Raw genomic sequence first — 26,505 nt, forward strand, 5'->3', positions numbered from 1 at the left:
AAAAACAAGTATTTGTGTAAACATGCAGTCAAATTAAGATAAGATGTCAAGCTATTGATTTACAAGCACATGCACAATAGCAGCTACAATTCCATATATATCCCTCGTTTGTTTCTCCTTCAAATACGAGTCACAAACTATTAAGATAGGAAAATTACGAATGAGCAAATATTCTCAATGATTAATCTTGCAACACATTTAAATAGATGACTAGTGTGCATTAAAATAAGACAAAAAGAAAAGCTGTCAATGTGACAGCAAACCGGGTTTTCTTTTATGTGAACTGTATCCATAATTCATGTCAACCCTGAATTGAAAAACACTACCAACCGTATCCAGTGAAATGGGGTACCCTATATGCAATATTTTGCCAAAAAATGACTAAGTTCAAAAGCTGGTATTTTTTTCAAAAATTATCAGAAATCAAAATCCTAGCAATATGCACACCTCTAATATATGTACAATTGATCTGCAAAAGAACAACTTCCTATCTTGAAAACTGTAGGAGGAGTTATCCGTACAATGAGGGTACCCTTTTGGCAGCCGCCCGCCCGCCATTTTCACCATTTTAATAACCGATTTTTCCGTTGGAAAACCCGGTTAATAAAAATGTTTTCAGTCCAACTATGTAAGAATACGATAAAATTTCAAGAACAGACAACTAGCAGTGGTACTTGGCTCACCAGTTGGTGTTTGACAGAGTTGTCTGGACAGATGAGTGCCACGTCCTCCTTGCGGGTGACCGCTTTGTCACAACACAGAGTGGAGAACTTTCCACAGCCACCATCACACTTAGCTACATTGATCTTTGTATGGGAAACACACCCATCATCACTTGTGATGGAAATTAGATGGGGCATTCGTGTACAGTTCAGTGGGGCCACTGCAATTTAAACACAATAAAACCATTAAATATTAAGATATACATATTTGCAATAGAATAAGACATTGAAAGACATATAACATTTTAGTTCATGTATTTATTCTTTACTCAGGAAATGATCTTAGTTGTAGTTTTAAACTTGATCTTTGCCATATTATCTATGAATACTTTGAAAAAGAGCATCTTAAATAAAAGAAAACATCAACAAATTATCTTATTTTCAATGTAATTTTTGTCCTACTGGCTATGAAACTAAAAGTAAATGAAATAAGTCACTGCATGCAAAAATCAATAAAGTTGCATTTCAAATGTTTCCTGAATTAAGGCAGTTTTATCTATTAATTCTGACTCGATCAGTATTTCCTGATTTGCCATATACTGTAAATAGCTCATAGAACTTAACTACAAAAGCTTCCTAAAAGGAGAAAATTTACTTAGTTTCTTTACTTTCTGATCTGCCCAACTGAACAGTTCAAAGAACTCTACAACATAAACATGACTAGTTACTGGGGTGGTGGTGGTGGTGGGTGTGTCCAAGTATGGTAGCCTTACCTCCACACTCTCCCTCATTCAGAATCTCCATGGGCAGACTATTGTTACAGGCCTCCCTGCGGGCCTCACACGGGTTCTTGTACGTGTCCCTGTCCGGTCCGACCATCGCACACACACTGTCCTCCTCCAGTCCACTACACTCAGGACACTCGCACTTGGCCTTGTTAGCAATCACCAGACAGACCTCAGAGGACACTGTGCAGTTAAACTCATAACAGGGACCTACAAAGATAATAGGAAATCGCAGTTAATCTCACAATAGGGCCCTACAAAGATAATGGGAAATCACAGTTAAACTCAAATAGGGACCTACAAAGAATAGGGATAATTACAGTTACACCATAACAGGGACTCACTAATGGGAAATCACAGTTAAACTCATAACAGGGACCTACAATGAGTGGGGAAAATCAAAGTAACACTGATAACAGGGACCTAAAAAGATATGGGGAAAATCATAGTGACACTGATAACAGGAACCTACAAAGATATGGGGAAAATCATAGTGACACTGATAACAGGGACCTACAAAGATATGTGAAAAATCAAAGTGACACTGATAACAAGGACCTATAAAGATGTGGGGAGAATCATAGTCAACTAGACCTACAAAATAAGGGGACATCATAATTAAAACAGAGAGCAGAAAAGATAGTTTAGAGTCAAGGTTTATCTTGTAACATGGACTTGCAGAGATAGCGGATTGTCAAGCTCAACAAGATCAGAAGTTGATTTCCAACAAAAACATGAAAACACAACAAATCTCATTTTTAAGTGTCATCTTACCATCTGGGCAGGGATCCATGTAGCATTTCTTGACATCCTCTAGAGGGTATTTACCAGCCAAGAAGGCATCAAAGTCGCGGGTTGGTTTACGGGTCCTTGTCTGGGTCCCCCGCCCACAGGTAACACTGCAGGTGGTCCACGGGGACCAGTCAGAGGTCACCGGCTCTGTCAAAGCAAAGCAGATCTTATCAATAAAACTCTGCAATACAGCCAATAAAAGTACTGTAGATTCCTTATTTTATGCAAGTGCTAGAATCTGTGAGGTACGTTTCTCATGATTTTATGTAAATATTTATTTCTCATGTTTAATTAGGACTTTACAGAAGGTTTTTTTCCCCTTTGAATGTCACTTGTATTATGGTCAAGAAAGAGTTTACCTCCTGATTTGTCAAAGCATGGTGTTGTTGTGTTGAGGGGAACATGTTCCAAATCCAGCATACACATGACTTTCTTGAACACACACATGTTGGGGTAAAGGTCCAGCATGTTACTGCACACTTTTGCTAAGAATATAACAGAATTTACATATCTGTCAATACAATTTAATCATAAAATCACATTCAAACCTAATCCTGTAAAAAAAAAAAATCCAAATTGTAAAAATATATCATTACACCTTTGAATACATGATTCTGAGAATTTAAATATACATAGCTAGAACTGTTCAATCTATTATCTGACTTACGACTATCTGGCTGCGATTCCTCCGCGGTGCATTCCTCGCACTCGCAGGTTGGCTTTCCTTTGTCATCAATTCGACATTTCTGCCACGTTGGACACTGGTCTTGACAAACATCTGAATGAAAGAACAAATGGCAAATACAAGTACAAGTATTCATAATTTCAAGCAAGAATTGAAAAAGGAAGCATTACTTTAATAATACCTATGTTAATATATACCTTAAAATTCATAAATTGTTATAAAATGCCCATAAATAGTTAAGATTTTTCTGTTATTCACCAAACGTGATCACAATAAAACATACTGTTAGGTAGATACATAGATTTATTTGGTATTATGTCATCATACATAGAGACATACATATTGTACATACTATGTATCACACTAAGTACCAGAGTATGCCGATCACATTCATTATTTACCTATACATGGCCCTTTGTAGTCGACCCTCAGTCCAAAGTAACCACTCTTCCCTGTCTCACACGCCTCTATAATCAGGTCTTTCTCAGAATTGTAAGTTTTGCCATCTGTTCCACAAACCTGTCATTTATAATTCATACAATTGGTAAAATGTTAACTAAACTGAATGAAAAAGTAAGATTTTCAAGATCTGAAGATCATATACAAATGTAATACACTTGTGAGGTAGTATTTTTTTTTAGCCAATTCAGGAATGAGATATATGCATTAGAATAAAGAGAGAATATTACTTGTTATAAAGGGAGACAAAAAGACTTAAGTATGCTGTACCTGTCCTGGAATTTTACATCGATAGCCAAAGCAGGCACAGCACTTGACTGCTGATGCATCTAAAAGTATAAAATTTTTATTTTTCATGTGACACAATATATTTTTGTCAATCACAATCTATCTGTACAACCTGAGAAAATAAGTTGGGTTACCTCGATATCAGTTAACAGACAAACACAGAGAACAGACACATTACCATCACAGGGTTCACAGTGGTACCCTCCCGGTCGATTGAAGCACCTTGTGGAGGAGTTACATTTGTTCAGGCTGGTAATCTCACATTCATCAATATCTGTTGAGAATCAAAAATAGATACTGCAATAAAACTTGTGGAAAAAACTATTAAACCATTTTCATTTCAGTTGTACTCATCCTGCTTTCTTTTACTTCTTAACTTAAGTTTCCATTAATTAAAACTAATTCCTTATCAACAAATTTGCTCTGATGCCTTTAATTATTAGTTAATATCATTGTCAAATAATTCATCCATATCTTACCCTCACAAATTTCCCCAATCTTTGTAAACCCAGACCAGCATTCACAGCGGTATGAGCCTGGAGTGTTGATACACCGGGAATTATCTGGACATTCATCTGTTTGAGTGGCACACTCATCAATATCTACAAAAATATAAGATGTTATAATAAGTAAAATGCATCAGTTACAGTTAATTAAACTGTATTGAGCTATTTTATCAATATGAAAACTTCTGAAACTCTTGGAAAGGTGACAAAAATAACAAATCTTAAATACGTTGTATCCTGGCATCCTTAAGCTCAGCAGTAACTTTACTTCTTTTAGATGTTAAGCAAATGAAATATCACATGACATAACAAAAACACAAATATTCAACAGATGAAATAACAACCAAATGGTTAGGAATAACATGGTCCCTCTATTATGGAGCACTGCAGAGAGACAAACATTGCAAGTCAATGATTTTAGATCCTGTGTGTCATCAACATTTACCTTCACATTTGTTACAATCTCCTTGGTATCCCATCATGCACTCACACACAAAGCCTGTATCCGTCACCACACAGGTCTGATTCTTCCCACAAGGTTTGTTTCCACAAGGGTCATCTGCAAAAATTAAAACTTTGTATACATGACCACAGTGTTTATCTCAACATTATATACATTCATATTCTTCCTATAAATAAATCGAAAATATACTTTTTTGAGATCTAGATCTCCCCTTTTCTATCAATATTTGGAGAATTAACTTTTGAGATCTCCCCTTTTGTTGTGTTGTTATCTCCTTGACCTCTTGAACTATTGACCCTACTCACAAGTACAGTTTTGTCCATCTCCTCGATACATGTAGTTACAGTGGCAGCCATAGATACCATCCTCGAATTTACATGAGGCATCAGTGTGACATTTTAGTGGAGTAGAGTCAAACTTTTTGGTGGTCTCACTACACACCATGCTGACATCACAGCCCTCAGGAACAAGCACCTGCCCTGCCTTTGTAAAATAATGTAAGAAAGTCATACCACAAGGTCAGATTCTAAATATGTGTAAACCTCAATTCAGAACAGTCTTACAAAAACTATAATATCAACGTCTATATCACTAAATTCTAAATATCTTGGACCATTTGACTCTACTGTGTAATACAATGCAGTATATTAAATATTAGTATATTCATAAAATCTTGGATCCCCCTATTTTGTAGCACAATAACACTTTAACATCAATGTATACATCACTATTTATTATAAGATCTTGGATCCACCCACTGTGTAGTATTCCCCTTTGTAGTTACAGCCACAGTCTCCAGGGTTTACACATTTGTCCCCGTCCAGCACCATGCCCTCCTTACAGTAGCACCCCTCCTGACACAGGTCCTGGGTGGGCAGGGCCGCTGCTCCCATCACGTCCGCGCAGGTCTTCATACGGTCCGAGGTAGCACATGTCAGATACTCCATGTTCTCTCCACACGTTATCTCTGTAATGTCAAGGTGACTGAATTAAAAAGTATAATTAAATGTTGTTGGAGACAATATAAAATTACATCTTTTAATTTAAATTCATATCAACATTGACCAGCCTACGAATACTTGAATTCTTTTCCCCTCATATTGCTGGAGAATCATTTTAAAAGTACATTCACAGACCAAATTATCTGTGTCTTATTATAATTATTACTCTTCATCAACTTGGTATCAGAAATCTTTGAATTCACAATTCTAGCTTCTTCAATAATTTTGCAGCACAGATCACATTTCCTTTTGGTGTCAATAATATAGAACTAGGTGTTTCACTACTTACCACGTAGCTTGGGAGAGCTATATATCTAAGTGACAAGAACTATATGTACAGTTGGGGGTGGGTGGTGTTGTGTGTGTAATGCACCACGACTTACCACAGAGTTTGGGAGAGCGCCAGTCGGTAAGGTTCATGCCATAGTTGTTCTGACAGTCCTTGACCAGCTGACTAGCGATCTTACAGATTTCGTCGTTGACCCAGCACACGTCGTACACACAGGAAGTCTTATACTGCTCCAGGTCCGACGGCTCCATCCTCGTCAGGCAGGACTGTCAACAGAAAACACAGACACTTACTCATCAATCACATCATAGAAATACTGTACAAATCAATGCTAAAAACAGTTCACAATTGACCTTTCACTTTTATTACTAAAAATTGGATTTGCTCCCTGTTCAAATTATATATAAATGACTCTTTTTTATGCTTTTAAAGTACTTATGTAAAAAATATACCAAAATAATAATCTTATCATGTTTCTTTCATATCTGACATAGATATTAAGTACCCTTGCTATACTTTGCATGAAGGACCAAATTATTGTGTTTCACTTTCACATTTTTTTCGGCATAGTTGTAAAATTACATTTAATGGTTTGTTTACAGAGCGAAATACCAAATGTTGAGCGACTTTCAAGAATTATTCCTACTGCAGACTAACCTTCAATTTGCTGTTGAGGTCAAACACCTGGTTACAGTAGTACTCGGCGATCTGTTTCTCCGTCTCTTTACACTCTGGCTCCTCCGGTGGGGCGAAACAGTTGTGGGAACACGTAGGATTGTTGTCGGCATAACTCTTCACCACATAGGAGTTACCAAACTTGTTGAAGTTTTCAGTCTAGATAAAAATAAAATTATACTCAACGCTAGATATCACTCAAAGCAATAAATCATAACATGGTTCAATGAAATAGCCAAAATTTCTGCAGTAATACAACACTATATTCTACATGCCTCCACTGTCGAGCCCAGTAAAATCTCAAATTCCACTGCTCTTAAATTGAGCAAAGTGCAAATTACTTGATGTGTATGTCTCAACTAACAAAGAACTCCGAACACAATCAGATTTTCTCATGCAATCATGTATAATATACTCACGATTTCCCCGGTGACATCACACTCCGGCCCCAGCCTCCAGTCATCGTCCGGATTCTGGTTGTAGTCTCCACACAGTCCACACGTCTGGTTCTGGAAGCTCTTGGTCAGCTGGATCTCCACCGCCTGGAACCCGTCCCAGTTCACCTGTACTCCCAGCTCACTGTACACTTCCTGTCAATGATGCAGTACCATCACAATCCCTTTCTTATATCGTATAATGTTGTTTTTTTCCCAAAGGATTGAAATGAACAGACTTTAACGATCCTTTTTTTTTTTGCATTTTGAGATGAAACTTCAAAATATAGCAAAAATGACTGCCCCCCCCCCCCCCATTAATAACCTGTCAAATTTCTGTCATAAACTAGAACTGTCCTAATGGGACTAATAACCCCCGCAAGGCTAATTTCAAATAGGACAAATAATTAAATTGAATAATAAAGGTTTGGAACACATACAAAAAAAAAAAATTCTAGAACTGTAAAAAAAAAATTAGTTAACAAAGAAAAATTAAAATCAAAATTGTCAGAATTTCACGGTAAATACATATCTATAACAGTAATACATTTACAAATTTATGGTATCTGATGATATTTTTTTTTTAATTTAATTGATTTAAAGAAATACCAACAAAATGACAATAACCCCTCCCTTTGTAGTAAATGGAAATACCAGTAGCCAAGCAATGCTGTTCTGTTGATAAAACTTTCAATATCTTTCTAATAACAGTCTTGACAGATGCAATTAGTTGTTTCAAATTTTCCTCACTTTCTCTTATGGCACAATGGAACTCCATATCAGAAAATTGATCCTTAGGACTATGATTTTCTTTGATGAGCTTGTTAAATTTAATAAACTCCCAAAACATTACCATAATTACCATACTATGTAAAAATATGTAAAAAAGAAAATTTAATATTACAAACAATTTTAAAATTGCCAAAAACACTACAATCATATCTGTAATTTTGAATTTCATTTAAATTAATGCTCACTAGGGTCACTTCATCAATTTACTTGACTAATAAATTTAAACAACTTCTTAAAATAGTTTAACTTCTTTATTAATAATGATATTATTTATTTCCTTATAATAATAGAAACTTTTGGTTTACATGAAACAGTTTTTAAAAAGTCCCAAAACCATCACCCATTTTACAGATTATCAATTTCCCCTAAACACATGCTCCATCTGAACCATGGCTCAGATAATGGCTCCCTTGGGACAAATGAATTCAGCCACACTTGTCTTTGATGTTCTCATTAGCTCCCAAGAATTTATCATTGACAAACAAAAACTTTGCAATATCAGTTGATAGAATACTTATAAAAAATAAAAAAAATTATCAATTAAGACATAAAGACAAAGAAACCTCAATCTGGGTGTTTTTATATCAACATATTTTAGAGTGTTTTAATACTATTAATTAATTAATAAAATCTGTAAGGATTACCTCCCTTACTTTTCAACATTAGTGTACAATATATAGAATAAGGAAAATGAAAATTGTCATAAAATCATTAAATCTTGTCTGATCTTTAAAAAAATTGCAGGTGCACATCTTCAGATGGTGTTCAACATATGTACAAATTTTCAAACTGTTCCATGCAGTAATAAAAAATTCTATAGGGGGGACAAAGTTGCGTCTACAGACAGACAGACTGACAGACGGACGGACAGACGGACGGACAGACGGACAAGGTGAAACCAATATACCCCCCTAAACTTCGTTTGCGGGGGTATAAAAATGTGTGCATGAATTATATCTTATTTTAAGAGCTGAAACAGACTCTCACTCTCTCTCTCTCTCAAACTCAGCCTTTTGCATTACTGTAGTTTTAAGAGATTAAATTTAGTTCAAGATGTACACATTTCAGATACATGTGTAATTGCCTTTAATAGGACAACAATGACTGAGCCTTAATAAAGGAGGACCATCAGTATAGAACAAGAATATCACTGACCACCCAATTTCCATATCTTCTGATGAGTAGTCTCCCCTCTGGTTTGTATGGCAAGGTTCTCTTCAGCTGGTTTACTCTCACTTCATAGTTTTGCAACAACTCTACAGTCTGAAAGAGTTTTCATAAATTTCATGTAAATTTCACAACAGTTTTTACCATGAATATTAACAAAATATCAATTTAAAGTCAAGACTTGTACTTTTACATCATCATCATTCAACAAAATAACCCATGTGGAGTGGATTAAAGAGTCTCGGGATATTTTTAAGGGATATAGATCTCTAAAGAAGAAGGATAATGTGGCTCAGTATACTGCCACACTCCTACTAATACAAACTAGTAGTTTAATCCTTTAGCTCAGATGGAAGAGCCTTGGTTTTCAAACTTAGGGTCTTGAGTTTGAGCCTATAGTCGTGGACATCTCCCCTATTTTATTCACAACAAAAATTTACTCCAATTACATAAGCTGCAAACAGTAGCTCCAAAGGAAATTCGGGTTGACGGACCATGAAATAACAGTTCCATCCATATACATAAAACAGTATATTTACAGCTAACAAAAGTTGCCCAAAGGGCATGGTTTTGACTTGTTCAACCTATTTAAGAATTTCAACTTATTTAATGAATATTTTTGTCTGATTCACCAATTTACTTGCCTCAAACACTTTCTTAAAACCTCAGACAGTAAGAATGTTAATTTCATGTTGCTTTTTTTGTAACTGTAAACAAACCACACTATTAACTTAATGGGGCTGGTTAGGGTATTTAAAAGATAATCAGAGGCAAATAAAGTAATGACATTAAAAAATGTGTCAGGACTTTGTTGGTATTAAAATTTTCACAAAATATGTTCCTAAATTAGGTTAATAAATCTTAAAACATGCGCAATAAATATATAGATTTTTGTATGGAAGGAACTGAAGCTCCATAGTCCATCTACCCGAATTTCCCATTGAGCTACAGTTCTGCTGCTAACATTTTATGTAAAATATGATATGAATCTAAGCAATCATACATATCCAGGTAGGATGACGGTGACAGATTTGACCCAGGAGACTCCGGTGGCCTCTGGGCGGTCCTGGTTCCAGTGAGTGGTCAGGACTTGGTAGGTGGGGGTGGTACCGTGACAACCGTCCTTGGACATGACGTACTGACAGTCTCCCTGGAAGTGCAGCCATCGCTGATCAAACGAGATACAGTGGGGGTCACCAAAACAGGAACACAGACCAACAGCTGTAAACGGAGATGTACACTTTTTGTAAAAAACGCGAAGACTAACTGAAACCATTTTAATAGAAATGAACCAAAAAAACAAACTGCTATTCATACTTGTAATCCAATCTTTTTAATACCGGTACAAGGATTCTTATAATTATATAGTAAATAATTATACATGTGTTTTTAATTTTTATTTTTTTTTTTTGGGGGGGGGGGGGGGGTGGGGGGGTGTTAATTCCATATACTTTATGATAGATTTGGTAGCACTCACATTCACAGATCTTGCCATCTCCCCGATATCCACGCTTACACCGACACTCAAAGGTTCCCTCCAGATTGTAACACTTGGCATTGGGGTCACAGTCATTCAGACTCGGGTCCGCACACTCATTGATGTCTGAAAGAGAATATAATAATGGTAACTCCTTTGAATCTAATCTCTTTGTGTAAATCATCTTTATGTGTATTCAACTTTACTGTAAATTCTGCTAGAATGAGGATTTTCTGCAAAGAATACATTTGTATCCGAGTAATAGTCTATCGTCAACACAGATGTCTTGAATACCATGGCTATGTAGAAGTGAGTTAGAACCCCAAACCACAATTTCCTTAAAATATCTTAACCTCCATATCTCAATTCCTCTAATAAATTCAAAGTTTTTTTCTGGTGCCAATGAGTTGGAGATGAGGAATTCGGGAGTACGTACCCTGACAGGTGGTGGGGGAGGTTTGTATATAGCCAGCCTTACAGGTACACTTGAAGGAACCAATGGTGTTGGTACACACTGCAGAGTGGGGGCATCTCAACAGAGCACACTCATCGTCATCTGGAAACACAATCATCTTATTTCTGATATAGCTTTAGATACACAGGAATTGAGAAAGAAATCATGTTTCAGTACAGATATAAAATGATTGGCAATCTCTGTTATGCATTGTGAAAAATTAAATCCGATCACTACAAGTACATGATCATCTTAGCAATTGCCTAGCTTACCAAAACAGTTTCGTCCATTTGCCCACCGTCCGGGCTGCTCTGGGTATCCGTTGTATCCGGCCTTACATTTACAGCCGAATGATCCGTACTTGTTGATGCAGACTGCATTCGAATCACAGTCATCAAAGTCCATCTTACACTCATCCAGATCTTACCAATGAAAAAATCATGTTGACTTCATCAACAGTCACATTATGGAAATCCCAAATGAAACTATCTCTTTTTTTTAAAGAAATTCCCATACTGCATCAAAATCAATCTTTTTTCTAAATCCTAAAAATATAAACTGTCAAAAATTGAAATTTAAATTAAAATGCTTATGGGAAGTGCATATGAATAGAAATACTAGTGATACTTAAACCAAATTTTCCTTCACTTAAAAATTAAAGTACATACATGTATATTCATGGTTGAAAAAGTTCTTCAAATCATACCAAAGTCAACCTGTGCGCAGTATAGTTTTCCTAGAGTGATGATTCCCTGTGCCTCCTCCCGCTGGCTGTCCATGAAGTTGAGGGTCTTCACAGGGAGCTTACTGGTGCTGTTGATGACCCCTCCGTCACGACGCCACTGTAGCTCCGCCGCATCACAATTACATTTCCTGTAGGCAAACAACAGGAATGTGATTGCATGGCAAAGGGAGAAAAAGGTGAAAATAAAATAAAACAAGGGTCTGCACTGATCTAGGATGACCATTTTAACTCTCAACTGCACAATAAAGGGTAAAGTAAGAAGGATGGTTGAGGAATATGATTTTTCCTCAGAAATATGGATTTCCATGAAAAAATCATATCCCTAAAACAACGTTATTGTTATTATTGTGTGGTGACATTATAAATTTGACATAAACATAGTTATCAGGTAGACCACTGACCTAGTTCTGAGGATGGCCTCACTGACGTTACCCCCACACTGCTGAGACTTGGCACAGGTACACTCTCCCTCCCCACCGATCCCCAGGAATCTATTATCCTGTACATTGCCTCCTACCCAGTTAAACAGGTTGCTCCCAATAAACTGGAAAAGTGAAATCAAAGCACTTTACAATTCTATAGGTTACCCTTTAATACACATTAATATCAACAGATGTCCCATACCATCTTAAGAAAAATTATTACCTAACATATAACATAAATGTTTATTATGAAGAATTTACAGTAGTGAAATCTAAATGTTTTACTACAAAGTTTTAGCCATAAAGAAGAACACAAGACATACCAGAGTGTTGTAGCAGTCATACTTGACCGGCTGGAAGCAGAAGGAGGAGATATGGGTCAGCGATTCCACCTGCTCCTCCGTCACGTTGTTGTAGGTGACCGTCACCACCTTGGTTCCATCCACGGGAGTTTTTTCCTCCCTGTCGTTACCAATGATTGTTACCCCTGCACAGAAATAATTCTTATTAATTAGTGCTCCAAACTATATTATTTTTAGTCTCCCTCCAACTTCATTTCAAATATACAACTCATGTAATTACCACATTTATCTCTCTTGCATGCAAGATATCAAACAGACTGAAATACAGCGAGTCCTGGCTTATTATAACACAAAGTTCTAGCAAGGTATTTGTTCATTAACATAGCAAGCCTTCTGCATCAACATCTAACACTGGTACTGCAATTTTTCTTCTTTGTAGAATTTTGAAATGAATTTATCAAGTAAAGAGGAGAACCAGAAAAGACTGCAATGCACATACCATGGTTGGGCACCAGTTCCATATCACAGTACACAAAGAAAGGTTTGATGGTGGCTGTTGGCCAGATCATCACTTCTCCAGTCTTATATCCATTCTTGTAAGCTTCCTCACAATCCTTGGGCAAATCTGTAAATTTCATCGCATAAGATAATCAAAATCAAACATAAACTGTTTGAGAACCCCTATAATGCTAAAAGAATTTTGCACAGCAAGGGAATTTAGCAGGAGACTGTATGATTATTTACCGAACACCTCTCCAGGGGGCCCACACCTGACGTTGGTGAGGGTAGCGGTGGCCTTGGCACCACTAGTGGTCTGACCACCAAAGCTGAGTTCAGTCACTGGCAGGATGCTTCCATCGGTTACCTCCCCTACATCATAGGCCACCATACTGCCTGTAGAAATACAATGCCAACATTGAATTGGTCAATATTACAAATCCAAAAAAAAAAAATCTCTCTCTTTGTGACATAGTCTAACATTTGCAATCCAATCAGGGTCAATAACAACAGGTGTATAAGTCAGTTTTAATTTTGAACCCAGTATAAAACAAAATGCAATTCCCATTCAACAGCATTCAAATTTTGAGAGATACAGGTAACATCTTTACAAATAGGCTTGTGGGTTTAAAGGGTTCCATCTGAAAATGATTTGATTTAATGATGGACATATCACTGCAAATAGACAGTCTACCTTGAGCATTACAGTGACAGAGGTTCCTGACAGAACAGGTGTTGGACAGTGTACAATGATGGCCTACCTTTAGACAGGTGTTGGACAGTGTACAATGATAGCCTACCTTTAGACAGGTGTTGGACAGTGTACAATGATAGCCTACCTCTAGATAGGTGTTGGACAGTGTACAATGATAGCCTACCTTTAGACAGGTGTTCGACAGTGTACAATGATAGCTATCTTTAGACAGGTGTTGGACTGTGTACAATGAGAGCCTACCTTTAGACAGGTGTTGGACAGTGTACAATGATAGCCTACCTTTAGTTAGGTGTTGGACAGTGTACAATGATAGCCTACCTTTAGCATCACAATGACAGAGTCTCCCAGCTGGACAAGTGTTAGTCAAGGTACATGCACAGCCCTCGGTAGAGGAAGCATACCCAGTACCAAAACTGGACACACTGGAGCCATTGTATATATCATAGTAACCAGCGTCTGTTATAGGACTCTCCACACATTCATATTGGATACCCTGTCAAAAGAGCAAGTTTTTTATTCAGTCATTGCAATTAGGCCACAATAAAAATCGTTTTTCCAGCTGCATAACCAAGTTATTCATGACAAGTGTTATATCAGTAGGATCAAGAAGATAAATCACCTGGTGACAGAAGGATGACCTTGATGTCAGTTCGTGGATTTGTTCTGGTGTAGCATCGGGGTACAGGATGGAGTGCTTGTTCTTCTCCGGGTCTGGCTGTCCAGTCACTGTCAGCTTGAAGGGCACACCTGGCTCTTCAACAGGAATCTATCAAAACAATTCAAACATGGGTTTTCTTACTTGGTATTAAAACCATTTAGTTAAACACATGTATATGCATTATCAAAATTGATTTGGATGACCTCTTAAATGTAACAAAAAACAAAGGAACTCCAACCTCAGTGATGCCAATTCTTTCATTGGTTTTGAAGTCACAGTAGGCAGGGAATAGTGGCACTCCACCTGCACCGTCGGGGTCTATAGCGTATAGGTTGTTCCTTAGTGGATTCTTGTCCATCTTGGCCAGTTTGATTTCATTACAATCAGGATACACATCTGCAGCAATATGGCCAGATATATATATATAGGGTATACAGGGAGATAACTCTGTCTTGTTACAATTCACCCAGTCTTAAATTCACCTTCTAACAATAAGGGCAAAAGGGGTGAAAATAAAATTGGGGGGGGGGGGATATTTCTCTGCACACAGTTTTTGAAACATGATTTTTCTGACACTTTTGAACTACTAATATTATAATAAATGTAAAGCATTTAAAATTATACGTTCTTGCAATTTGAGAAAACATAAATTACAATCATAAAGGAACTACTCGGAATCTACGAATCTAAGGAATCTACAGTATCTCTCTTACCATAACACTTCATGGCGCCTGTGACGAGTTTCCTCTGCTGTGTGGACTGAGGGAGGTTGATCCAGGAGACCGGGAGGAGGTCCTTGACTGTGATGAAGCCTCCGTACACCTCCGTTCCCTGGTGAGTACAGATACAGCTGCCCGCCTTACACTGGATGCCTCCTCCTACAAATAGAGAAATAAACATCTTACTGACCCCAGGTGTCTAAAAATAACTCACAGATACAGCTACCGGCCCTACACTAGATGCCTCCTCCTATGGATATAGAATAAAAGTCTTACTGATCCCAGTAACCCCACAAATAACTTACAGATACTACCTTATACTGGATTCCACTTCCTATAGATATAGAGAAAGAAACATCTTACTGACCCCATGTCCCTACAATAACTATCAGTTTAGCTAGTGGCTCATTCATATACAATATATTTGAGTATGGTAAGATTGTCAAGTTTTCTCCTCACAGCCAACTGTGCTTTATGTGGATTTCAGGTGAAAACAGCACTTGCATGAATTTAACACATAAATTCACTTCATATAAATATTTTTCAAATGCATTTCAATTTTATTTAAATACAAGATAAGACAAAAATATTCCATAAGGACAATTAACATAAAATCCAATTTATGTGAATTTAACAAAAGTGCTTTTTTCACTTAAATTTTTTTTTATTTGAAATTCATGTCAACAAGATGATCATTCCCTGAGCTGCAAAGTACATACTGTAAACGTATTACATTTTGCTGTGTATTCTATTTAGCGTTTTTGGCAGAAAACGGCGTCCGCTAAATCAAGTACATCGCCAAATGTAAAATATGTAAGTAGATAAAAAGTTACATATAGAAATGCGTTAAATCAAATCTACGCTAACTTGTTCAAAAATCATATTCCGCCAAATATCCTACATGGTAAATACAGCTTACTCCACTTATATTGAACTCGCTTATTTTGAAATTCCGCTTATTTTGAAATAGAAATAAATCCCCAGTTTTTGCCTCTCATATTCTTTGCATTGATTTCACGGATATAATGAAATCGGTTATTTTGAAATATTGCTTATATTGAAGCCACTGATCGGTCCCCAAAAGTGATAATTAGTTGTTTTTAAAACGGTTATATTGAAGTTCTCCCTGGCGGCTGTCGTCACGGTTGGTGACAGTAATTATGCCAGACTGACCGGTTGATATACAAAGGTGTGAATTGATAAGTTCTCTTCATGTGTGTTTTTATACTTTTATTAAAAAGTAAAATTTATTCACTGTTTAATTTTTTGTTTTTTCGAATACGGATGTATTGGGGCTAGACGTAATATGGAAACCCCACGGAAAAGAAATACCTTATCTCCGGACGCTAAATACAAAGTAGTTATGGCTATTAAAGCCTTAATTCGAAATAGCTAAGGATTTTGAGATTATCGCGTGTACACTTACGATGATATACAAGCAGCGTTCAGCAATATTTGAAGTGTTTGGGTGTGGTGATTTTTCTCTAACATTTTTCTAAAACGTAAAAGAATGCGATCCGAGATTATGATGAGGTTTAAGAGAGCAACAAAACGAAACTTACAAAACTTTCGGATATAATTTTAATCAAACTTTCAAGGCCTAATGTTCTATGAAATCCGTTTATTGTAATAGATAAATGATGATCTAATAATTTGTTCGGGTTTGGTTTTTTATGCTTACATCGGGATTGAGCTTTAAAAAATGGCGGCTTCACGTCAGTCAATTTCGCTTATATTGAAATACGGATATATTGAAATAATTTGCATGGTCCCCTGAATTTCAATACATCCGGAGTAAGCTGTATAATACGTTTACAGTATCCACAGGAATACCAATTCCTTACAGTACCTATCCACAGGATTACCGATTCCTAACAGTACCTACCCTCGGCCTGTGGTTCCCAGTCGTTCATCTTGCGCCCTGTTTGTTCACTGGGCTGGGGTGCTCCGTTACACAGGACATAGATTTCCTGTTCACAGTACTGAGACTTCTCCACCAGACTGTGAACCATGGTAATGTTAAAGAGGTAGTACAAAATTTCTATCTCTCCTGGAATATACTCCACGATAATCTCTGGTTCCTTTGGTCGAATTTCCTATTTGCCAAAAAGAAACAATCCAAATCAGATTCTTAGAGAGAGTAAAGCACATAACACAAAATAATGGATTTATCAATTAGAAACAAAGCTTTGCAGTTAAAGTTAGTGAAATGAATACATTTAAAATATCTTACTGTGAATCCAACTGGAGGATGTGGAATGTAAGAGCAGTATACTGGGAATCCAGGCTCTCCGGACCACAGTCCATCCGGATCCACATAAGTTGTTACATTCTTCAGTTCTCCAGTGTTCCTTCTGGCCTGACACGAACCATACATTCCTGTGAATGTCAGATCATGGCTTATCTATACATCTTTTACCTTCCTTAAACATTAGTAACAATGTGCAATAGTCTCTATTTTCATCACATTTAATAAAGTTTTGGTATCTTTTAATATCTTTTCTGATCAATTAAAGTCAGCCTTATTTATAGATTTAACGAGTATACAGTATGAAATAGTTCCATAGAAGTTACAATAAATTACTATGATAATCAATAATGAAAGAATATCATACAGTCTCATTCTACTTTTTCAACAAAGAACAAAAGAGCAGTATACCAATGCCAGTATCTCACCAATAGGTCCACTGTTGCAGTGAAGGTTAGACACCACATAGGCCGCTGTACGACTGGTCATCACCGGAGTGGTGGGGTCCAGGGTGATACACACCTCACACACAGGGAGGCGGGTCTTGTCGTAGATCCATCCGTCGTCGCTGCGACTCTGACCGTCCTCGAGGTCACAGTTACACTTGGCCCCTGCCGGTCCCTCACAGGTACCACTGGTTCCGCAGGCACATGCATCTATCCCACCCGATCCTCCCCAACCTGATGACAAACAAACCAAGGAACAGTCAGGAACAGTCACTTAAGTATATCTCCAACACTCAAGAATACTTCAATGTTGGCTTTGATATAAAAATCTGCATGCATATATGGTCATTTAAAATTTTTTGTAAACACTGACGTTTTTTTATTTTATGGAAAATGTTGACTTGAATTTTTTTAAAACCCACACACTAACCTTTCTTGAGAGTTCCATCACATGTACTGTAAGAAACTTTGCCAGTTTTGGGGGCGTTTTTACAGGTATACCTCAGGTGTTGTGTACAATGACTACTTTTCTCAACCAAAGCCTATAAAAAGTTAACAAGATTTAAGCACAAAAATTGAGCACATTGCACTGACATGTTAAACAGATAAAAGGGTGAATCTTCTGCTTGCATAAAGCTATACCAACAACCAACCTGTATCTGTTCTTTGGAAATGTCTGGCTCGTAATCGATTTGAAAACATTTGGTTACTGGAGAATCCCCTGGCTGACCATATGTGTAGTTAAAGTAGCCTGAGACAAGGAAAACACATATTTCAAAACAAGTACAAGTACTACTGTATACAGGGAAATACTAGTCCCGTGTTGTTTTCATCCCTTTTCGCATGCAAACGGTTTCACCCTGTCTTGAATTCATCAAGACAAACTTTTGTTTAAAGAGAAATTATATAAGACATTAAAATTCGCCCAGTCTAAAATTTCCCTGCTCACAACGAAAGCAAAAGAGGCAAAAATAAAACAAATGTGAATATATTTCTGTATACAGTAATACAGTATATAAGCATGGAATTTTTTTTTTTGAAAATCAAAAAATTTTGCACATCTCTAATGCAAGCAAAATATATCTAGGACTTATTCAGAGAGACACTGACCTGGACCAATTTTGATGACAGTCATTGGGAACTGACAGCTGACCACAAAAGGATCCACTCCCTCTGCTCCGTCCGGATCTACCGTGTAGTCACGGTTACTGTCCAACATCTTCTCGCTCTCAAACCTCTTGCCAATCATAAAGTTGTAAAGATCTGCACAGGTAGGGAACACCTCTGCAAAGACAAAAAACACATGTGAGTCCTTTACAAGTCAATTTTAGCTGTGAAAGGAATTTTATGAGAATAAAATGCTTCTAATGGACAAATAATTTCAGAAGCTGACCTAAACATCTGAGTGGACCAATGTCGACAGTAGACGTTCCAGTGACACTGAAAACCATTTTCTTGACTGGTAACACCTCTTTGTCCACCAAAGTCCCTGTGTCATTTCTAAAAGGATATAATAAGACTATTTTAGCACTAACAGATATATTCCAGGTATAAAACTCTGAAGCACAATGAATCGAATATGAAGATCATCAGGCCATTCCAGCCCACTGACCTGAATGTGCTGTCATTGATGTCGCAGTTACATTTGGTGGTGGATCCCCCCGCACAGCTCTGGGTCAGACTACAAGCACACCCCTCTCCCTCCTTACCAGTGTAATAGTAGTGCTTGGTACCACTAAGGTCCTCCCAGTAACCAATCGAGGTCCCATCTACAAAACCAACATGATAAATTAAATTAAAAATACAAGACACATAAAATAACTGTAGGAAAAAAAATTTGGAATCATTGAAATGGATTCTTTCCACTTTTTGATTTTTATAATTGATTTGTGATGGAACAGTAAGAATTTGATAAATCATTACTTAATTAGTGCTAAGTTGAAATATGTTTTCTATGTGGAATAAATTTTTACGGGGATTGTACAGGCCAGTATTCATTGATGTTTAATAATTAGTATACCCCTTATCTGAGAATTTATATTTCTGAAATAACAACAGTCAGTTGGTTGGCTCTTGTTTTTACACTGAAAATTCAAACTACATTTTAAATTTCTGAAAGAAATGTAGACCTACCTTGTGCAAACACTGGAGACTTGACACAGGAATGGACCACAGACTGAGAACAGTACACTGATCGGACGCGTAGTTTGGCGAGCTGCTCATCTGTGACATAGCGGTACTTAAATGATAGGCTTCCTCCTATAATTGTTTGCTGGAAAAGAGCATAGAATATTCTGCATTTGTTATATGTAACAGTTCTTATGTTGATTGAACTACCTGTTTCTACAAAAAATGATTTAAAAATCTGGTATGATTTTTTAAATCATTCTAAAACAAATTTCACAGGAAACTTTAATAGAACAAGGAAGGCATTGAAATCTTTGAAACAAAATGTTGCAGGGATTTGGACAAGAATTTAGGGGTTTGCACAAGAATTTCATGTCCAGACACAATGCTAAAAAGTTCAACACTTGTGGTTTGAGATAGTATAATCACCTGTGATTCTTGCTCGTGATGTACAATGGTAATACCAAGTGGGGGCTCCACCTGCATCTGACATTCAACAGGGAAGGGCTCCACATTGGTGGGGTCAGACTTGTCTCTTGGGGCGGGGCCATCAACATCTACCATGTATGTGTAGCTGTAGTTCTGACCTCTGTTGAGATAGCCTTGACAGTTTACCTCAAACCCTGGAAATAATGAACAACTATTCCGTCAGGACATTGTAAGTGAGGTAGAATCAAGCAAGCATAATACTGTAAACAAATATATTTGCACACTCAAAATTTAGGGGAATCTTGAATTCCACTTCAACTGAAAAAGGTAATCATAAAAAACATTTATGGATCCAAGTGTCAAAATGTGTTTGCTGAGCAATTCTAATCCATGCTGTTAAATTAGCTGACAAAAAGGTCAATCAAAAGGCCTTAAGATGCGGTTTTGCAAAATAAATCAAATCAGATTAAAGAAACTGTTGCCTTTTAAAATAGAAGGGATATAAATGGTTCTAGTGGATACAAGCTTGACAATGGTAATGTCAGAATGGTTTACCAAATTCTTGTCTGCTACATTTGAGGGGGGCCACAAAATACTGTCCACTGCTACTGTCCCCAATCTCATTGAAGGTCACAGACCCAACGGGGAGGTCCTCTGGTTTTGTGACAACACCTATGTCTTTCCTGGGTCGGCCATCCATTGTGTCACAATTACACTACATCAAAAAAATTTTTTCTATATGTTCTATTATTTTTTCTTTACAACAATATTTAAATATCACAAAACCTCTTGCATTTGACAGTAATCTATCAGAAAATCTCATTTAATTTAGTCAAATGTAATTTAGTTTTCCTCTTATTAAAAGCATTTATAAACCCTTTCAAAAAATCCTTCAAATTTTTTGACATATTTTTCTGACTATTGTAATGTCTTACGTTTTTGTCTGGTTCGGCACAAGTCTTGGTCAGACCACATCCACACATTCCTGCCACCCCATTACCGCCGGGCCAGTAGTCCTTGACCACCCCATTCAGGTCGCTGAAGAATCCCTTCTTGTCCCCTCCATTCATCAGCCTTGAATCCTGATAACACCATTAGCATTTTGTAAAGCAAACGTTATAAAATCAGTTTTCTCACATGAAAATAAGTATTTCATTCATAAATACAAGAGAAAAGCTGTCAATGTGACAGCAAACCGGGTTTTCTTTTATGTGAACTGTATCCATAATCCTATCACCACGTATCCAGTGAAATGGAGTACCCTATATGCAACATTTTGCCAAAAAATGACTAAGTTCAAAAGCTAGTATTTTTTTCATAAATTATCGGAAATCAAAATCCTAGCAATATGCACACCTCTGATATATGAACAATTGATCTGCAAAAGAACAACTTCCTATCTTGAAAACTGTAGGAGGAGTTATCCGTACAATGAGGGTACCCTATATGCAATATTTTGCCAAAAAATGACTAAGTTCAAAAGCTGGTATTTTTTTCATAAATTATCAGAAATCAAAATCCTAGCAATATGCACACCTCTGATATATGTACAATTGATCTGCAAAAGAACAACTTCCTATCTTGAGAACTGTAGGAGGAGTTATCCGTACAATGAGGGTACCCATATATGCAATATTTTGCCAAAAAATGACTAAGTTCAAAAGCTGGTATTTTTTTCATAAATTATCAGAAATCAAAATCCTAGCAATATGCACACCTCTGATATATGTACAATTGATCTGCAAAAGAACAACTTCCTATCTTGAGAACTGTAGGAGGAGTTATCCGTACAATGAGGGTACCCTATATGCAATATTTTGCCAAAAAATGACTAAGTTCAAAAGCTGGTATTTTTTTCATAAATTATCAGAAATCAAAATCCTAGCAATATGCACACCTCTGATATATGTACAATTGATCTGCAAAAGAACAACTTCCTATCTTAAAAACTGTAGGAGGAGTTATCCGTACAATGAGGGTACCCTATATGCAAAATTTTGCCAAAAAATGACTAAGTTCAAAACCTGGTATTTTTTCGATAAATTATCGGAAATCAAAATCCTTGCAATATGCACACCTCTGATATATGTACAATTGATCTGCAAAAGAACAACTTTCTATCTTGAGAACTGTAGGAGGAGTTCTCTGTACAATGAGGGTACCCTTTTGGCAGCTGCCCGCCCGCCATTTTCACCATTTTAATAACCGGATTTTTCCGTTGGAAAACCCGGTTAATAAATTTTAATATGATGTTAAGACCTGTCATTATACAGATCTTAATACTGTAAATTTGGAAATATCTTTTAATTGTCTTATGTTTCTATAGAATTTCCAAACAAACACTCAGGAAAGTTTGGTAATAGTGATCGAATTATTAAGAATTACCTCAACAAAAATGAAAACCCCAAAATTTGCCAAACCTATACCCACAAAATTATAGTTTTCAGTGATTGACATACAGTGCAGCTGTACTCCACTTCCTGCCGACAGAAGGCCGACTCCTCAATGATCTTCAGTATGGACGGCTTGTCAATGACATAGGTCAAACTGTGTTGTTCTGGGGCTGTGGGGCTGACTGGGTCATAGCTAAAAGGCAATCATTAAACTACTGAAACCAATCTGTTTACTGTGGAATCATTAATATAAATTTATGGAACCTTAATTCTATTAACACAATTACTAAACAATTAAAACTATTGATTCTTGCTCAAATATTCCACTTGGATTATATTTTCTTGTGTCCTTTATTTAAATTGTTATGAAAATGAGGAACTCGCAAAAGTTTTATTTAAATTACCAATTAACATTTATCAATATGATTTTTAACCAATACTTATGACCATCTTTAATACATATTTTCAATTATAGATATTTCAACTGATGCATCTTAAAAATCATCCATTTTCAATAGATATTTCAATTGATGCATCTTAAAAATCATCCATTAAATAATACTACAGAGTACTTTACAAGGAATTGCTATCACTGACTTGTCGTGGGGGATGACGGTTATCCCTACGTGAGGGTAGGACTCCATGTCACAGTGGACTAGGACCGGGTTGGCGGGGCCATCAGGGCCGTCTATATCAATGATCTGAGGGCCATCCTCCTTAACCTTGTAAAGAGTGTTAAACTTGGCATCATCACAGTCAATGGGGAAATCTGTTCAAATACACAACACATCAAAATCAAACTGTTTAACAATATGCTCTGGTAACAAACATTAGCATGAGAAAAGACTTAAGTATAAAAAAAGAGTTTTACTCAATGTAATAATTATATGATGAACCCAATAACTTTGCTATTTATAGTATCTATCTCTAAATATAACTAATGATATCCACAACATATAAAATATCTTTTTTAAACAGAGTGCTTAAGTCATAATTTAATTCACACATTGAAATATGCATGTCATAAGATTAAGTAATGATAATAAATGTGCATGTTCCATAATACTAGTCAATATAATTACCAAATGGTTTAGGTCCACACACTACATTTCCAATCTCAACATCCATCAACTGAGATGAGCTGTCAAGACCAAAGTGAACCTTCTGTATCGGCAGTAGAGCCTTGTCCAGTATCTTCCCTTCGTCCTTGACCCCTGACCTTGTGCCGTCACAGTTACAGTTGGCCTGTCTGGTCTCACAGTATCTCATTTGACCACATGAACACTGTTTTCATAGAATGTAATCAGTTTATTTGTGAAGACATGGTTTACAACAATAGAAATTGAATTTATTGTTGTAATATTCAAGTTTTTTTTTTAATCAGATGTTCAGACCTTGCCCTGGAATGTAGCCCCTCCCCACGTCTTGTGTTGAGTTCCTTTGCCATCGACCCAGTAGTCATTGCCATCCAGAGTTTTAGCATTGTTTCTGCATGTTGTTCTGAATTTAAAAAATAATTGCAGTACTGTATCTATTGAATATACCAAAAAGTATTAGTTTACCATGTATTTAAACTATTATTATAAATAGTAATTTGTTTTTGCTAGAAAACATCTTTTTCAATAAATAAAAGCAGCTCAAATATGCTACTCAAATATCTATCAATGTAACATCGGGACGGGATCAACATTCATCAACAAGTCTCACCCCATGTACTGATAGCAGAAGTTTGAGGTCTCTATGACCTTGGTGATCTGAGGGTGGGTGGCATTGTAGGTGACCGTGACCTCTGGACGACCTTGAGTGATCTGTGTTGTGGGGGCAGTGGTGTTCATGATGGTGATTCCTAGGTTCGGGCGCATATCACAGTAAACCTAAAAAGACACCATAATACAAACACTCCTTCACTTCAGATATTTAGCCACAGTGACTATAATTCATATGCTGCTCAGTTTTACTCAGTTGAGACTTATTGCACATGTACAGGAGCCTGTTTATTCACATATATGTATGATTCTAATGCAAGACTGGGTAAAACTTAAAAAGCAAATAGTTATTGTTGAAGATTATTGAGACTATATTGTGTAATAGGACAGTATAAGTTGCAGGAATCCATTCCAGAATCTTATATTTGACACATTGCAAAAAGAGAATCTTATCTAGAGGAAAATACATATCATTTAATAGATAATTGCTTATCATAAATTGTCTTTGTTATGAAGGACAAATAATTTGGCTGGAAAGGTGACCTGGAACTCAGGAATGGGTCCTGTGCCATCAGCATCAATTGTGTACACTCCATCTTTGGACATCTTGTTCTTTTGGAAAATTTCATCACAATTTTTGGGCATTACTGTAAAGTGAAGATAATGACTGTGTTGTACATATGTCATAACAAATTGTTGTCTATCAAGTTGTACAAGAAGTATTTTTTATGTCACAAAAAAATCTATTTCAATATACTTATAGTATTAATGCAAAATGCAGAGTATAAAGTATTAATATTATGATTGAAAGTGTTTCTGGGGGTGAAATGCAGCTTATGGGATTTAATATTTTCAATACTGGAGTTATATCTATTTTCATTATTCATATTTCATAAGTAGACGACAATACAAAAACAGAAATTGATAAAACATTAGTGTGTACATATAGATAACTGATATGAGCTAGATGGTATGTAATCAGTTTCTGATACTGACGCGTGCAGGATTTTCCACTCCCAGTATAGCCAGCATTACAGATGCAGTAATAGCTTCCCACGATGTTCTCGCACTCCGCATTAGGGTCACATGTGTAGGTCTTCAGATCACACTCATTGACATCTACAAAGTTAAGGTAAGTCATTTTAAATACGAATTAAAGAACCAGGTGTCACATCTACATGTTGTACTATCAGTTGTCTTGGTTAAGATCTGATGCGGGTTTTTTTTTTTTTAATCTTACCAGCATCTAAATATTTAATATATGCATCCTATCAACATCTGATTATAAAAAAAATATACGCATATTTTTTTCATCAAATGTTTTATTTGCATATCTTATGGAAATCTGATGTGTGTTTTGCATTTACATAACTCAAACAATTTATCAATGTAAAGCATCTTTGACAAAAACAACTTTTATTCCTATATAAATATACATTATCATCCTTGTGTAAAAAACTTTAAGTAAGGACAAAAGAGTATGCATGTACCAGTAGAGTTTGTTCTGTAAACTATGGTTAAGGTCAAATAATAAAATATGTGTGGTTAGATCCAGTCACTAGACTGTCAGGGTTTTATCTGGCCTAATTTCTTACTACTGCAATTCCTGTTCTACCTACTGTGGAATCATTTAAATTCATGGGGGCCAATTTTCGTGGATTGTTGGTTTTTTGCTTATTTGTGGAGATGTAATTTCGTGGATGTGTTGGTTTTCAGTTTTAATAAATTGACATTCTCCAATGTTATCATCACTGTATTACATATTTATTGCTATTACCATTTGTTAGAAAATCCATGCAATGTGCTGCACATATTATTTATAAAAATTTCATATGCAATAAGATGTATGTCTTACGCAATAAAGAAAGTTGAAGTTGAAGTTGAGGTTTTCAGTTTTAATAACTCTTTCAAAACTTGTTTTCGTGGAGGACGTAAATTCGTGGGGGAAGGCTACCCACGAAAATTGAGCCACCACGAATTCTAATGATTCCACAGTATACAAAAGGTTCTATACATAAAAGCTACACATATATAGTTATCTACATAGTCAAATCCTTCCTATGGTGGGTTCCTTACACACAAAGCTAAATTTACCTACACATCCTTCTTGTACATATATATACCATTCAGTGGGTTCTTTACATTTAGATATATATATATATATATAT

General features: G+C 36.4%; 1 protein-coding gene across 1 annotated transcript in view; it reads right to left on the minus strand.

Annotated features, from left to right (window-relative positions):
* The window catches only part of LOC105335200 (uncharacterized), a 35,347-nt gene that overhangs the window by 754 nt on the left and 8,088 nt on the right, over window positions 1–26,505 (minus strand). Inside the window, exons 7-54 of the mRNA XM_066086134.1 lie at window positions 25,334–25,456; window positions 24,881–24,984; window positions 24,339–24,505; window positions 24,026–24,131; window positions 23,714–23,915; window positions 23,229–23,400; window positions 22,698–22,824; window positions 21,174–21,320; window positions 20,794–20,953; window positions 20,239–20,432; window positions 19,816–19,954; window positions 19,295–19,451; window positions 19,076–19,182; window positions 18,793–18,966; window positions 18,336–18,433; window positions 18,113–18,224; window positions 17,665–17,916; window positions 17,222–17,367; window positions 16,874–17,084; window positions 14,983–15,147; window positions 14,508–14,665; window positions 14,231–14,377; window positions 13,930–14,104; window positions 13,143–13,292; window positions 12,898–13,023; window positions 12,420–12,583; window positions 12,076–12,218; window positions 11,636–11,802; window positions 11,202–11,351; window positions 10,912–11,031; window positions 10,476–10,601; window positions 10,002–10,219; window positions 8,987–9,094; window positions 7,025–7,195; window positions 6,588–6,764; window positions 6,025–6,196; window positions 5,399–5,607; window positions 4,946–5,123; window positions 4,623–4,736; window positions 4,151–4,273; window positions 3,850–3,945; window positions 3,654–3,712; window positions 3,326–3,443; window positions 2,907–3,017; window positions 2,599–2,724; window positions 2,222–2,386; window positions 1,436–1,657; window positions 684–883 (exon numbers count right to left, since the gene is read on the minus strand). Coding sequence (XP_065942206.1) covers window positions 684–883; window positions 1,436–1,657; window positions 2,222–2,386; window positions 2,599–2,724; window positions 2,907–3,017; window positions 3,326–3,443; window positions 3,654–3,712; window positions 3,850–3,945; window positions 4,151–4,273; window positions 4,623–4,736; window positions 4,946–5,123; window positions 5,399–5,607; window positions 6,025–6,196; window positions 6,588–6,764; window positions 7,025–7,195; window positions 8,987–9,094; window positions 10,002–10,219; window positions 10,476–10,601; window positions 10,912–11,031; window positions 11,202–11,351; window positions 11,636–11,802; window positions 12,076–12,218; window positions 12,420–12,583; window positions 12,898–13,023; window positions 13,143–13,292; window positions 13,930–14,104; window positions 14,231–14,377; window positions 14,508–14,665; window positions 14,983–15,147; window positions 16,874–17,084; window positions 17,222–17,367; window positions 17,665–17,916; window positions 18,113–18,224; window positions 18,336–18,433; window positions 18,793–18,966; window positions 19,076–19,182; window positions 19,295–19,451; window positions 19,816–19,954; window positions 20,239–20,432; window positions 20,794–20,953; window positions 21,174–21,320; window positions 22,698–22,824; window positions 23,229–23,400; window positions 23,714–23,915; window positions 24,026–24,131; window positions 24,339–24,505; window positions 24,881–24,984; window positions 25,334–25,456 — 7,256 coding nt within the window. The remainder of the gene's footprint in view (window positions 1–683; window positions 884–1,435; window positions 1,658–2,221; window positions 2,387–2,598; window positions 2,725–2,906; window positions 3,018–3,325; window positions 3,444–3,653; window positions 3,713–3,849; window positions 3,946–4,150; window positions 4,274–4,622; window positions 4,737–4,945; window positions 5,124–5,398; window positions 5,608–6,024; window positions 6,197–6,587; window positions 6,765–7,024; window positions 7,196–8,986; window positions 9,095–10,001; window positions 10,220–10,475; window positions 10,602–10,911; window positions 11,032–11,201; window positions 11,352–11,635; window positions 11,803–12,075; window positions 12,219–12,419; window positions 12,584–12,897; window positions 13,024–13,142; window positions 13,293–13,929; window positions 14,105–14,230; window positions 14,378–14,507; window positions 14,666–14,982; window positions 15,148–16,873; window positions 17,085–17,221; window positions 17,368–17,664; window positions 17,917–18,112; window positions 18,225–18,335; window positions 18,434–18,792; window positions 18,967–19,075; window positions 19,183–19,294; window positions 19,452–19,815; window positions 19,955–20,238; window positions 20,433–20,793; window positions 20,954–21,173; window positions 21,321–22,697; window positions 22,825–23,228; window positions 23,401–23,713; window positions 23,916–24,025; window positions 24,132–24,338; window positions 24,506–24,880; window positions 24,985–25,333; window positions 25,457–26,505) is intronic.

Source organism: Magallana gigas, chromosome 5, assembly GCF_963853765.1.
Source record: "Magallana gigas chromosome 5, xbMagGiga1.1, whole genome shotgun sequence".
Lineage (NCBI taxonomy): Eukaryota > Metazoa > Mollusca > Bivalvia > Ostreida > Ostreidae > Magallana > Magallana gigas.